The sequence below is a fragment of the Asparagus officinalis genome, chromosome 4 (genome assembly GCF_001876935.1).
Source record: "Asparagus officinalis chromosome 4, Aspof.V1, whole genome shotgun sequence".
NCBI lineage: Eukaryota > Viridiplantae > Streptophyta > Magnoliopsida > Asparagales > Asparagaceae > Asparagus > Asparagus officinalis.
This window is the reverse complement of record NC_033797.1, coordinates 130,683,089-130,698,631: the sequence shown is the minus strand read 5'-3', so window position 1 is coordinate 130,698,631 and position 15,543 is coordinate 130,683,089. Positions and strand designations below refer to the sequence as shown.

The window sequence follows — 15,543 nt, the reverse complement described above, 5'->3', positions numbered from 1 at the left end:
CATCATCTCAGACCCCTGCTCCAAACCCTAGTACCCAAAATCCCCTAGCATCAAATTTAGAATTCTATGAAAATCAATTGCTTAGTCCCACATTGCTCGGGAATTATCGGGCTTTGTGTCATTTGAAAATCTTCCTTGGTAGATTCGTAAACTATGAGGAGTACATACATTTAAATATCAATATTGTTCTTAAGAATGCTGGTTTATACCACCTTTTCGACTCCATTAATGCACCCCAATTTTATCCTTATCTTGTGCAGCTGTTTTATACAAATCTACAAGTTAACTCCACTGACCCTTGCACTCCTATCATCACATCTGTTATCAAGGGTCGACATCTCTCTTTCACCGCAAATGAACTTGCGAAAATTCTTGGAATTCCTAGGGGAGACACCTATCTTGTTGATATCGAGTTTGATAACCCTGCCATTTCCTCATTAGTACTTCTTCCTGGTCGTCAACCTCCTATCGACGCCCATAACACTACCTTCCTTGCTAAGGTCATTGGGTATATCCTGAGTTATAATTTAATCCCCAAAACTAGGGGTTACGATCATTATTCCCAAGATCTCGCATGTGCCATCTATGGAGTTATCGGCTCCATAAATATCCATTGGGGGAAAATCATTTTCGACTTCATGGCCTCCAACAACACTAAATTCCTTCCCTACGAGGCCATTCTCACTACTATATTTAAACACTTTGATATCGATCTTTCCGACAAACCCTCCATTAAAATTAAACCATTTATTGACGCTGCCGCTCTAAATCGTATGGGTATTCCGGCTACCCAGTTCGCTCTTGAGAGGCATCCCTCTCCAGAGCCTCCTTCAGAGCCTGTAGCATCTGCTGATTCTTCATCATCATTTGATACTTCATATAGGCCTCCTCGCCTTTCCCCATATGCTTCATATCCTTTGCCCGAGTTCATGACTGGGGTACATGAGTGATTGGGTGGCATTGAGCACCGTCAGGAGGAGCTGGTGGGCAGAGTAGATGGCTTGGGGCGTCAAGTTGAGGGCTTGGGGAACCAGCTTGCTGAGATCCTCACCATTCTGAAGCCATCATAGGATCCAGGGCCTTCATCTACATGATGTAGATTGTTATCACTTCTATGCATCTTGTTTATGCTTTTGAAAAATATTATTTGGTTTATGTAGTCTGTTTTTCAGCTTGGTTTGTAATTGAACATATATGAGTTGTTGCAAACTCATCATTTTGGCTATATATATATATTTCATGTTCATTTCTGATGCCTATGGATACATGTGTGGATGTGGTTGTGAACTATATTTGTTCTTAATGTACTATGTTTTCACAATCCTTATCTGCTTATATATTGTGGCTAACCATTCGTACAGGCTTTTTAATAGGGGAGAATCTCTATATTTTTTATACTCACCCATGCTTATAGGCAGGGGGAGCTTTCGCTCTCTTTATTCTTGTTTTCCCCTTTTTGATGTTGTCAAAGGGGGAGAAATATTGTGAGTATACATTCCTTTGTTTATATGCATAAGATTTATAATTTATATATTCATTTCCTTTCATGCACATATTTTTTTGTAAATTGTTTGTCATTATAAAAAAGGGGGAGATTGTTGGCCTTCTTGTTTTGATGATGTTCAACAAACAATTTATAACTAATGTTGTTTGTCTAGTGGTTGGGTTTTTGTATTTATTCCAGGCAAACAACGAGTTAGAGATTGGATGGAATTGCGCTTCAACGGTCATATCCAATGGAGGATGGAGGTATAGTAGAGTGAAGCAATGTAATTCAAGTCAAGATCCCAGTCAAGCTTCAATGAAGATCAAGATTGCTTGGGTATACTCAGTACAGGATAATATTGTGTATGTTGATTCTATAAGCTCAAGATTGCACACACACTTCATTTGTGAATTTTTATTAAAATAGGTGTTTTTTATGCAAATTACATTCAAATATGTTTTGGACTATATCAACCATGTTAACATCATTTGTTAAGTCCCAAATTACATTCAAATATGTTTTGGACTATATCAACCATGTTAACATCATTTGTTAAGTCCATAAAAAGTTTACACAAGTTTTCAAAATGTTAACATCATTTGTTAAGTCCATAAAAAGTTTACACAAGTTTTCAAAACCTGATTTGATCTAAAATGGTAAAAACAACATGTTTGAAATACATGTATTTTAGAATTGTTGAATTTTCCTGTGTTTTCACAAATGGTAAGAGCTATTTAAATAATTCTTTTTCCAACATGTTCATATTCATGTTTATAAACTTTTCCCAAAGTTTTATACTTTTTGGAATTTATTTGCTATTTTTAACAGAGCCTTGAAACTCAACTTAAAAATCATTTCAGGCTGATAACCTATTATTAGTCGACTGATCAGTCGACTGATGAAGTCAGTCAACTGATCAGTCGACTGAAGAAAATGCCTGGAATGTTCATTTTGCTCTCTGTTGTGTTTCCATCGATTGACATTGTCAGTCGATTGAAAATATTTTTCAGTCGACTGGTAATCTTGAATTTGAATACAACGTTCAGCTTATTAGTCGACTGATGCTTCCCGTCAGTCGACTGATGCTTCCCATCAGTCGACCGACAGGTTGTCGAACGGTTAGTTTTGTACAGAATCTGTTTCTTGGTTTTTGAGAGATTTTGCTGCTTTTCTTAGGGTTTTGGCTGTTGTTTTCTCTTCCTATATAAACCCCTTTCTTTCTCATCAGCAATATAACTTGAAGTGGGTTTTAACAAGAGTTTAAAAAGAGTTTTAAAGTTTGTTCAAGTGCTTAAGTTTATGTTTACAAAGAGGTGGCTTGATCTTTCAATTGGGGAATTGATCCTCAATCATCTCCAACCTCTATTGTGTTTAATAAAGAAGTTTCTCTAACTCTATTCTCTAGCAATTTGTTTTGCTTTTCATATATCATTATTGTTAGTTTGTAAATTGAGTTTGATTTTGTTTATACTCATTTTATCACACACACACACCTTATTTGAGCTTGTAGGATTTCATACATCATATTGGGTTGTGAGATTGTGATTTGTGAGATTGAGCCTACCATACATCATATTGGGTTGTGAGATTGTGATTTGTGAGATTGAGCCTACATTGAGTTCTCATTCATGTTAGAGAACATTTTATTGTAATTGTTGTGAGATTGAGCCTACATTGAGTTCTCATTCATGTTAGAGAACATTTTATTGTAATTGAGCTTTTTTTTATGAGTTGCACATTGTACTACACTTGGACACCGAGAGAAGTGGTTGGTGAGAGACGAGGTCAGTTTCGAGAGGAGTGACGTCGGTAGTAAAGTCTAGAGGTAGGTTGTAATTCTAAGCACTTGAGGAAGGTGACACGGGCTAGGCCAACACTTAGAGGGTGTGAAGTGTATTGCTAGTGTGTAAGTTGTGAAGTTTTGGGTCAACTAGGAAACCGTATTGTGAGGTGTAAGCGTTATTCGGGTAAGCGTAGAAAACCAGGTTGTGATAGTTGAGATCTCCTCGAGGTGAGGAGTGGAAACGTAGGTCGTGGGAACTGAACTCCGTGATCATATCGTTTGTTTGCAGTTGTCTATTTGTTCACTATCACTCTTGTTTATATATCATTGTATATATCTCATAGTATATCTCATTGCTAGGATATTGCTCCTTGTTTATATTGCTCATTATTGCTCATAATATTTTTGTATATCTATCTTGTAAAAATTATTTGTTAATAAATTTTATATTGGCATTATATCGGATTAGATTAGCATAAGTCCCTAATCACACATCCTCTAGGGTCTAACATTTAGACTGGATGGAAACGAACAAGGAGTATCTTGAAGCTAGACTTCTAACCTATAATGAGTTTCCTACGAAGTTTGTAATGAAAAGTAAACTTCATAAATGAAATCAAGGAAGCGCGGATTTTCAATTGGAAGACTCTATTATTTACCTCCAAGTTGTGGTGAACTGTACCATTTGAGAATTTTACTCAACAAAGTTTGGGGTCGACCTAAATGCTATGAAGATATTCAGACAGTTAATGGCATTGTCTATCCCACGTTCAAAGAAACTTGATATGCTTTGGGTTTAATTGATGATGCCAAGGAACATTGACGGGATTATAGAAGCATCCTTCTGGGGTTCGGGATAACTTTTAAGAAGTTTATTTGCAACTTTGCTAATGTCGAATCTTTATCGAGACATGCATTTGTATGGGAGAAGACATGACACTTAATTGCAGAAGATATCCTATATAGGCAAAGAAAATTGCTGCAGTATAGAGGTAACCTTTTTCAGCTTAATTTTTTCCCCTTTCACTTATCAGTATGCAATAACATGTGTTATATCTTATTTTATTGAATGTTTATTACAATCGTATTATCTCATAGTGTTTCAGTTAATTTCCTCATTGTTATTGAAGCTTTTTTGGCAATGTTATGTCTCTAAAATGCTTATTCTATTCTTCCATTGCTGTTTTATAAGTTTAATATTCTTGCTTTTATAAGTTAAATATTCTTGCTTTTTATTATTTATTATTTTTGCCTTTTCTTGGAACTTTAAAAATATTATTTAGTCATATGTTATAAGTCTCTTTTTAATTTGTTTCTTCTTACTTATCAGATTTGCAACTAAATGATGATCAATTAAAGAATTTAGCTCTTGCAGAAATGAAAAAGATTTTGCGAGGAAATAACAAGACTTTGGCTGACTATTCTCCACTTCCAATTCCAGAATGTGTCAATCTCTCCGATTTTCAGAACAAGCTCATCCAAGATGAGTTAAACTACGATAAGGAGTCTCTAGCAATAAAACATAATAAACTTCTAAGTAGCATGACTGATGAATAGAGACGTGTTTGACACTCTTATAAATGTTGTTTTACCGGGATTATGGTGGAGTTTTTTTCCTTTATGGATATAGTGGTACTGGAAAAACACACATATGGAGAACATTGATTCCTGGCTTGCATTCAAAAGGTGACATTGTACGTCCTGTAGATTCAAGTGGTATTGCTTCACTTCTATTGCCTGGTGGACGAACTGCTCACTCCAGATTTTGTATTCCATTGTCTACTAGTCGTGAACACAGTGCAAAGCACGACATATCATTTTTTCCCGCTACAGTAATCCCGGTTTTTAAAATGCTACAGTAATGTTTTTTTAAATTTTTAGGGTAGCTACAGTTCCCGCCTCTGCTACATATTTTTAAAAAATGCTACAGTATTCCCATGTGCTACAGTAATATTTTTCAAAAAATGATATAGTACACAGTTCCTGTCACTATAGTAATACTGCTACAGTAAATGCTACTATAGCATGAATGGTGAATATAGGGTTCTCCCATTTGTATAGAGGAGTAGATAACTAAAGAGTCAACATGCAACATAAAAGCAAGGTAGCCTCTGGCTAAGCTGTTAAGTAAAACTAAGCTCATCATCTGGGACGAAACACCTATGGTCCATAGGTTTTGTTTTGAAGCTCTTGACAGAACTTTAAGAGATGTCCTTAGATTTTCAAATCCTAATAGTTTAAATCAACTTTTTTGGGGAAAGTAATTATGTTCGGAGGAGATTTTAGGCAAATATTGTCAGTGATTCCTGAAGGTAGCAGGGCTGATATTGTGCTTGCCACAATAAACAGTTCGTATTTGTGGGACAATTGTCAAGTTTTGACTCTTTATCAAAATATAAGGTTACAATCAGGATCTTCAAACAATGAAGTTTTAGAATTGAGAGAATTTTCGGAATGGTTATTAAGTATTAGTGATGGTAGAGTTAGTGAGCCTAATGATGGAGAAGCATTGATCGAAGTGCCAAATAATCTACTCATCAAAGATTTTACTAATTCACTTGCTGCTGTCATTGAGAGTACATATCTGGACCTATTAGATAATATGTTGGATGTGAATTACCTTCAAAATATATCTATCCTTGCCCCAATACTTAAATTGTTGAAATGGTTAATGATTACGTCTTTTTATTTAATTCAAGAAAAGAAAGAGTGTACTTGAGTTTTGATAGTGTTTGTGATGCTCATGGAGATGTTGATTGCCAAGAAAATTTACACACTTCGGATTTCCTCAATAGTATTCGGTGCTCTAGGATACCTAACCACAAGTTGAAATTCAAGGTTGGAGTTCCTATGATGTTACTGAGGAACATAGATTAGTCATCTGGTTTATGCAATGAGACAAGGCTAATTACCACTCAATTGGGCAACCATGTCATCGAAGCAAAAGTTATATCAGGCAACAATATTGGATTGAGAGTTTTTATTTCGTGGATTGTTATGACTCTATTTGATTCAAGATGGCCCTTCATGCTGCAAAAAAGACAATATCCTTTAACAACTTCTTTTGCTATGACAATAAACAAAAGTCATGGTTAATCTCATTCTAATGTCGGACTATACCTTCCAAGGCTTGTATTCAGTCATGGCTAATTTTATGTGGTCATCTCTAGAGTTAGAAGCAAGAAGGGTTTGAGAATTTTGATCCATGAAAAGGATAGTTAGGTTGCAAACATGACGGAAAATGTTGTCTTTAAGGAAATATTTCATAATGTAGGATAGTTAATTCTCAAAAAACTTGGCGATTTAGATCTGCTACAGTTATTGCATTGCATTGTGGTTACTTTTTTCAAATTTTTGTGGAAAAAATGGAACATGTTATAGTTTTCTGATATTTAAATGATTCAAGTAGTTTATCTTGCTTAGGTTAATATGTTTTCCTATATTGATGATTGCATGATTGATATTCATATTTACTTGAGATTATTGTACTTCTATAAGTTATTCCTTTTCTATGCGGATTTCTCACAACATTTTTTCGTAAGGTACTTTCTATGTACAATGCAATTTGTCTATTTAAATGTCAAATTTATCATCATAGAAGTATTTATATTGATAAGTAGATTGAAGATAGCACGAAAGCTGGATTTTATTTCTGACATCAATCTAGACAAAGAAACTTAGAAACTGATGGTAAGAGTCATAAGGCTATGGAATGCGATGAACTTTAATAATCCAAATATAGTCAACACTATTGAAATGCTTCTATTGGATGAAAATGTAATATTCCTTACTCTTTCACAATATGTTTTAGACTTTACTTATTATTTTCCTCTTAAAATTTTGATGATATAAATCATTCAAGATTACACATCCAATAATTCTCTTTAATTTGGTTGATGAAAGGGAGCCAAAATTCAAGCAACAATCAAGAACAAATTGATAGACAAGTTCAAATCACAATTGAAAGAAGGAAAATGTTATTTGGTTATGAATTTTGATGTCGGAGAAAATACTAGAAATTATAGAGCTGCTGACCATGCATATAGAGTTACCTTCCTCTACTCTATATCTGTTAAAGAATGTGAGAGTTCCACAATTCCTTCTTATTCATTTGGGTTAGTTGATTTTGAAGATATAATTACAAATTGTGTCACATCAACTACCTTAATAAGTAAGATCAAAAGTGTGACGATTTGGAAATTGTTTATGTTTTGCTTCTTGTCTTCTTTTTTATTGCAACAATGTTGTTTTAAACATTTTTGACATTAAGGTTTTGTTTATTTTATAAAAATTTTTTGCAGATATCATTGGAGAGCTTATTACCATTGGAAATGTGAAAGAAGTTGAGAGCAATGGAAACAAGAGAAAGTTATTACAACTTGAACTCCAAGACAACAAGTAAGTTCAAATGTGTACAATATAGTTGCATATTTTTCTATAATAAAAGTATGCATGTATATACATTCATTTCATACTAAAATTTGTTCTTCATACAACAACATTAAATTACAATGCAGCCTATGGGGCAATTATGCTGACCAAGTTTTAAGCTATGTGAAGAATGCTAACTCAGGAGTTGTTATCATGGTGATTCATCTTACCAAGATAAAACTATATGGAGGTAAATTAAATTAGCTGTATATTAATTTCATCAACAAAAGACGCGCGCACACACACATATACATTCTATAAATTTGGGATTTATTAATAGAATTCATGAAGCTAAAACCTTATTTCCTTAGGTAAACTTACCATTACAAATGCCTTATATGCGTCCAAGATATTAATCAATCCAGACATACCCGAGGTTACTGATCTAAAAAGAAGGTAGATGATGAATTACTATATTTATTATTTATTTACAAGTAATTTGATATTATTGTTGATTAATTAAATTTGATTTATAAGCCTGAAACTTGTTGAAGATTCTTCGTCTCAAAAATTTAGTCACATTCCAACTGAAAAAGCTTATTCAATTGAGGATGATTTTCTATTAGTAACCGAATGGAAGATGCTGCATGAAATTCAAGAGGCACATGAGGTAATTATTTCAAAGGAATGATTTTATGAGTATTATACTGCTTATTTACAATTAGTACCAAACTAGGTAATTGATCAAGAGGCACTTGATAATTTGTTTCCAATATATTCATAATTTTATTTTTATTCCTATTTGATAATAGCTAGGTTTGCACATGTGTGACATTAGCAACTATAGAGAAAATTCGAACAGATTATAATTGGTTTTACAATGCCTGCAACAAATGTAAAAAGAAGGTAAATGCTGAAAATGGTAAATTTCATTGTGACAATTGCAATGAGGATGCGAGATTTGTTACCCCAAGGCATGTGCAAAAATATGTATGTGAGTTCCATTTCAACGATTTCTTATTTCATGATATGGTTTATAGATGGATGTTTGAATTTTCAATGACATTTTAATTTACTGTTCTTATTGGTTTATTTTAATTTTTGAGTTTCATCAGATACAAGGTTCACGTATTAGTCATTGACCATATAAGTACTGCATAATTTATCCTGTTTGATCATGAGGCTAAACAAATTATTCACAAAACTACGATCGAATTAAGAGAACGATTGATAAAAGTAATCACTATGATTTTTTATTATAAATTATAAGTTTCGATTAAGTAACTATACTTTGTGTTTTTACATTATTCACAGGAAGGTGATGATGATTCATTTCCTCAAGAATTAGATCTCTTCGTGAAAAAGAAACTTCTGTTCTGTTGGCCTTTTTGTTTTGATGATGTTTAACAAACAATTTACCACTAATATTATTTATCTAGTATTTGTGTTTTCTTATTTATTATAGACAAACAACGTAGTTGGAGGATGGATGGAATCGAGCCTTAACGATCATATCAAATGGAGGTTGGCGGAATTGTGGAGTGAAGCAACGTCAATTCAAGTTAAAGATCCAATTACAAGCTTCTTCCGCAAAGTTTACCAAGTCATGCTCATTAAAGACCTTCATTAAGCTTGGGTATATTTAGTATAGGTTTATATTATGTGTGTTTAATACTCTAAGCTCAATATCATATACACACACAATATTGGATTTTCTCACAAAATGAGCTATTTTGAGAAAACTTTGTGATATTGTTTTATTAATCATGTTTACTTTATATTCATGTGTTATAATGTTTATGAAGACATTTCATAAAGTTTCAATATGCGTTTAAACTCTTTTGTCAAAAACATGTTCTTAACAAATTCATATTCATGCATGTTTTTACAAAATAATGAGTTTTCACAATTGAGAAATGAAAATTGAAAATTTATTTTTGTAACATGTTTGTTTTCATGTTTATAAACATTTTGTAAAGTTTCATCAAGTTTGGAATTGATGTGTTATGTTTAATGGAATTTACAAAATCATGTTTTTGTTTGTGCACATGTTCGTGCATGTTTTACAAAACAGATGAGTTTCTATAAATGGGAAGTGATATTTAAGAAATTCTTTCTTTGACATGTTTATCTACATGTTTAGAAACTTTTCTCAAAATTTTACTATTTGTGGAGTTGATTTACTGTGCCCAATTGATTTTACAAAATCGCATATGTCAGCAGTTTTTCAGAAACTGTAAATCTATGTTCAAACATTTATTTATCTCAACTGGGAAATGATTTTTCATAAATTCTTTCTCTAACATGTTATTCTACATGTCTATAACCTTTCCACAAAATTTCATATTTTTTGGATCTGTTTTACTATTTTTAATTGATTTTACAAAACTGAAATACTGTGTACAGTGCCAGGTTTTTGGCTGAGTTGAGAGAGGGTATAAGTACCCCATTGCCTTCAACTCTCAAACTAACCAAGAGGGTTTTTAATCAAGTTTAATAAAGTTTTTAACAAGGGTTTTAGTTTGGTTTAAGTGTGTTTAAAAAGCTTTTAAGCAAATTGAGAGTTTGTTTTTGTGATTCAATTCTACAAGAGCTTGAGGAGATCATCTATTGGTGTTTGGGCATCCAACTCTTCTCCCTCCACTCTTGATATATTGAGAAGTTTTCTAAACTCTATTTCTAGCTTTTTTATATATTTGATTATCATTGTTATTAAGCTAGAACTACATTGAGTTTAGTTTTGATTTATATCTCTTTGTTCACACACAACCTTTTGAGCTTATTGTATTTACATTCATAGTATAATTTGGGGTTGTGGGTTTGTGACTAAGAGTTGTGCTTAATTGAGTTCTCACCTTGTTTTGAGAACAATCATTTGTCATATTTGTGCTTATTGTGAGAATCACTTTGTAATACACTTGTACACCGAGTGAGGAGTGTGTGGTGAGAGTCGGGGATCGTCCCAAGAGGAGTGGCGTCGGTTGACGTGCCTAGGGAGAGGTTGTAACCGAGCACTTGAGGGAGACACGGCTAGGTCCAACACTTAGTGGGTGTAGAGTGTGATTGCAAGAGTGTGAGTTGTAGAGTTTTCGGTTAGCTAGAAAACCGAGTGTGTAGAAGAAGTTCCGGCTTCCAAACCGGATTGTGTTAGTGGATTTCTCCCCGGGAGTGGGGAGCGGAGACGTAGGACGGAAGGTCCGAACTCCGTGATCATATAGTGTGTTTGAGTGTGCTTTGGCGTTCATTTATATTTATGTTCATATCTTATATCGCCATTGTCCATAGCTCATTATTTATATGATCCACTATCTAGTTCATATTGTTTACCCCTTGTGTTAGTTTATATATCCTTGCATATATATATATAATTCATCATATAGGATATTTATATATCCTTGCTCATATACTCATATATATTTCATCATATAGGATATATCACTTTGTGTATATTGCTTATTCTTGTTTATAACTCTTGTATATCTATCTTGCAAGAATACAACTTGTTAATTAATTTTAATTGGCATTTAATCGGATTAGATTAGCATAAGACCCTAATCACCCCCCCTCTAGGGTCTAACAATTGGTATCAGAGCTTGGTGCTCTTTGATTTAAGGTCTAATCGCCTTGAGTTAAAGATCCAAGTTAGCTTATTGTGCTAATCTAATTTTAAGCTTTATTTGTATCTTATATTGCTCCTAGATTAGATAATTTCCCCTATGCCCAATGGTGTGTTAGATTTAAACTATTTGTTAGATCTAAACATTTTGATTTATGGGAAATTATAGATGATGCTTATATTGTGCCCACTTTGGAGAAATCCAAATGGAATAAGAATGATCATCGTATGTTTACAATGAACAATATTTTGTTAGAATATTTGCTAAATGCTTTTAATTCATCTATGTCTAACAAGTTTGTTCATTTTGATAGTGCTTAGAAACTTTGGAAATTTATAGAAGCACATCAAGGGGACTTGGAGACGATCCAACAAGCTTTGGAGGATCCCGCCTCAAGTTCATATGGAGCTTCATGCACACGAGCACTAGGCGATAGCCCTAGTGAGGTTTGCGAGTTCGAAACCATTAATGATTTACCTAATGATGAACTTGCTTGTGCTAGTGAAAAATTGTTGCATGCCTTTAACAAATTGCATAAAGATTTTGTTGATTTACAATGCAAGCATGATAATTTAAAATCCGATCATGAGAAGCTAGTGTCCAAATTTGATGTCATTGAAAATGAAAATATTATGCTTAAAGAAAGCAATGACTTATTAAATTTGGAAAATAAAAATTTGATCTCATCTATTGCTAGCCTATCTCATGCTAAGATTGATGCCATGTTAGAAGTAGAGAACATAAAGAATGATACAGCTTCTTTTATAAATAACTATTTATGTTCTACTTCTAAAAGTGCATATGTGCCTAAAAATGAAGATTTGAATCTTATGAATAAAAGCATTTCATCTTTAGATTCAACTTTGAAAACATGCATTAATAATCATAAGAGGCTTATGGATATGTGTGCCAAGTCTAAGTCATCATCTACTCATAATGCACACATATATAGCAAAATTTACAAATGCTCTATTTGCGGCAGAAAGGGTCATTTATCTAAATTTTGCTATGATGCACACAAACATAAGAATTCTAATACTCCTTGTGCCTCTCATGTAGCTTCTTCATCTTTTACACTTACACATTCACATGCTCATTCTCACAAAGTTCATCATAAGCATGCTAGTGTGTTCAAGTGTGATCATTGTGGTCGTTTTGGTCATTTGGCCGAATATTGTTTTGATTTGAAAAAGAAATCTCATTTGCCAAATATTTCTAGTAGACCACAAGTTTTTAAATGTGATGTTTGTGATAGATTTGGCCATTTGGCGAAGTTTTGTTATGATTTGAAAAAATATTCAAACTTGCCAAATTTCTCAAGTAAACCACCTTTGTTTAATGATGCTTCTCATCTGCGATAAAATTTAAAAGAAAAATCTTTATTTGTAAATGATTCACGTGCACGAGCAAATGGTCCACAAAAACAAATGGATCTCTTTCATTGCACAAATTACAATCAGAAGGCTCATTTGAGTGAATATTGCTTTGACCGTGTTAGTGCACCACATGTGCCCAAGAGGGTTCATAACCCTAGGGCTTTGAGCTTTAATGATAGGAGTCATGTCCCTAAACTTTTTGGTACCAACATTACTTGGGTACCAAAACAAATTTGATTTTAAACCAAGAATTTTAGCATTTTTATTTTTCTTTGTCTTGGTTTTGAAAATTATGCTTTGAAATCCTTTTATATGAAAAAAACTTTTAATTGATAAATTTTTTTTTTGTTTTCATGATTATTGATCTTGTTTTAATAAGAGGTTTGTATTTATATAACCCTCCGGATTTATTAGGTGTTTATTCCCAAATTATGTTTACCGGATGCTAGAATGATTATATGGGTTGGAACAAGCTTAAGAGCTTGATATATTGTTGCCTCTCTTGAAATTCTTTTATCAAAGATTTTGTTTTGATTTATTGCTTTGAATTCATTATATTTCACTTATATGATGATATTTATATGTTTGTGCTGATGGATCATCTATTCGTGCCTTATAATGTATTCTATGAGTGGTTTGATCAAGTTATACAAAGAAAATTTTTCTTTATTGATCAAACATTGGTTTTGGACTCAAATCTTGATTTATGATTTCATTTGGTTGATTTTCATTTGAAAATATCTTGCATGATTCTCATGTTCCTTTTCTTTTGATTTCATAAATCTACTTTTATACATGGTTTTTATACTCTTTGATATGATTTTTTCATACTTATATATTTATATGTGTTCTCATTATCCTTTTGTATGTGAGTTGCTTTTAGCATCTATGCTTGCTCACATATGTTTGCCATGATCTTTATTTCATATACTCTATATGGCAATTTGATGTGGGAGCAATCCCCATATATATATATATATTTTATACTCACCTATGCTTATTGATAGGGGGAGCCTTCACTCTCTTCATTCTTGGTGTTTTCCTCTTTTTGATGTTGTCAAAGGGGGAGAAATATTGCGAGTATATTCTTTCTTGTTTTTATGCATGTGAATTATAAATTATATATTCATTTCCTTCATGCATATATCTCTTTTTGTAATTGTTTGTCATCATCAAAAAGGGGGAGATTGTTGGCCTTTTTGTTTTGATGATGTTTAACAAATAATTTACCACTAATGTTGTTTGTCTAGTATTTGTGTTTTCTTATTTATTATAGACAAACAACGTAGTTGGAGGATGGATGGAATCGAGCCTTAACGATCATATCAAATGGAGGTTGGCGGCATTGTGGAGTGAAGCAACGTCAATTCAAGTTAAAGATCCAATTACAAGCTTCTTCTGCAAAGTTTACCAAGTCATGCTCATTGAAGACCTTCATCAAGCTTGGGTATATTTAGTATAGGTTTATATTATGTGTGTTTAATACTCTAAGCTCAATATCATATACACACACAATATTGGATTTTCTCACAAAATGAGCTATTTTGAGAAAACTTTGTGATATTATTTTATTGATCATGTTTACTTTATATTTATGTGTTATAATGTTTATGAAGACATTTCATAAAGTTTCAATATGCGTTTAAACTCTTTTTGTCAAAAACATGTTCTTAACAAATTCATATTCATGCATGTTTTTACAAAATAATGAGTTTTCACAATTGAGAATTGAAAATTGAAAATTTATTTTTGTAACATGTTTGTTTTCATGTTTATAAACATTTTGCAAAGTTTCATCAAGTTTGGAATTGATTTGTTATGTTTAATGGAATTTACAAAATCATGTTTTTGTTTGTGCACATGTTCGTGCATGTTTTACAAAACAGATGCGTTTTTATAAATGAGAAGTGATATTGAAGAAATTCTTTCTTTGACATGTTTATCTACATGTTTAGAAACTTCTCTCAAACTTTTACTATTTTTGGAGTTGATTTACTGTGCCCAATTGATTTTACAAAATCGCGTATGTCAGCAGTTTTACAGAAACTGTAAATCTGTGTTCAAACATTTATTTCTCTCAACTGGAAAATGATTTTTCAGAAATTCTTTCTCTAAAATGTTATTCTACATGTCTATAACCTTCCCACAAAATTTCATATTTTTTAGAGCTGTTTTACTATTTTTAATTGTTTTTACAAAACTGAAATGCAGTGTACAGTACCAGCGGTCGACCGGTACGGTCGACCGCCAAACTCTCTGGACGTGGTTACTGTAGCACAACGGCTATATTTTCCAGATTTTGATATATCCGTTATTTTGTCTTTTTGCTTGGTTTTCTTGATTTTTTGGACTTGTTTCATGAGCCTATATATACTCCATGCCATCATACTTCTAAGGGTACTCAAGAAATGTTTTAAACAAGTTCAAAGAGTTTTAAACAAGGGTTTAAGTGTGTTTTAGTGTTTGTTTAGTTTAAAGATTGTTTTCACAAGTGGAGGAGATCATCTTCTTGTTTGGGCTCCAATCTCCATCTCTCCATCTTGTCATCTATTGGAGAAGTTTTCTAAACTCTATCTAGCTTTACATTTGCTTAGTTATTTGATTATCATTCTTTAAAGCTAGTTTTTATATTGAGTTTAGATTTGATTATATTATCTCATTGTTACACACACCCACTTGAGCTTATTGTATTTGCATACATAGTATATTAGGGTTGTGAGAGATTGTAACATTGAGTTTGTGCTTAATTGAGTTCTCATCTATTGTAGAGAACAAATTTATATTTGTTACATTGTGAGTGGTGTAAGGTTTTCGGTGAGCTAGAAAACCGAGTGTGTTGTGAAGTTTTCGGTGAACTAGAAAACCGAGTGTGAGGAGTGAACGTTGTTCGGTGAGCGTTGAAAACCGACA

At 32.8% G+C, this 15,543-nt stretch overlaps 1 protein-coding gene across 1 annotated transcript; it reads left to right on the top strand.

The window, feature by feature from the left end:
- On the top strand, window positions 5,536–8,801 carry LOC109839303. Its single transcript, XM_020407733.1, has 7 exons — window positions 5,536–5,845; window positions 7,571–7,667; window positions 7,787–7,890; window positions 8,012–8,096; window positions 8,178–8,310; window positions 8,457–8,614; window positions 8,756–8,801. The coding sequence occupies exons 1-7, from the start codon at window positions 5,536–5,538 to the stop codon at window positions 8,799–8,801; spliced, it is 933 nt and encodes a 310-aa protein (XP_020263322.1).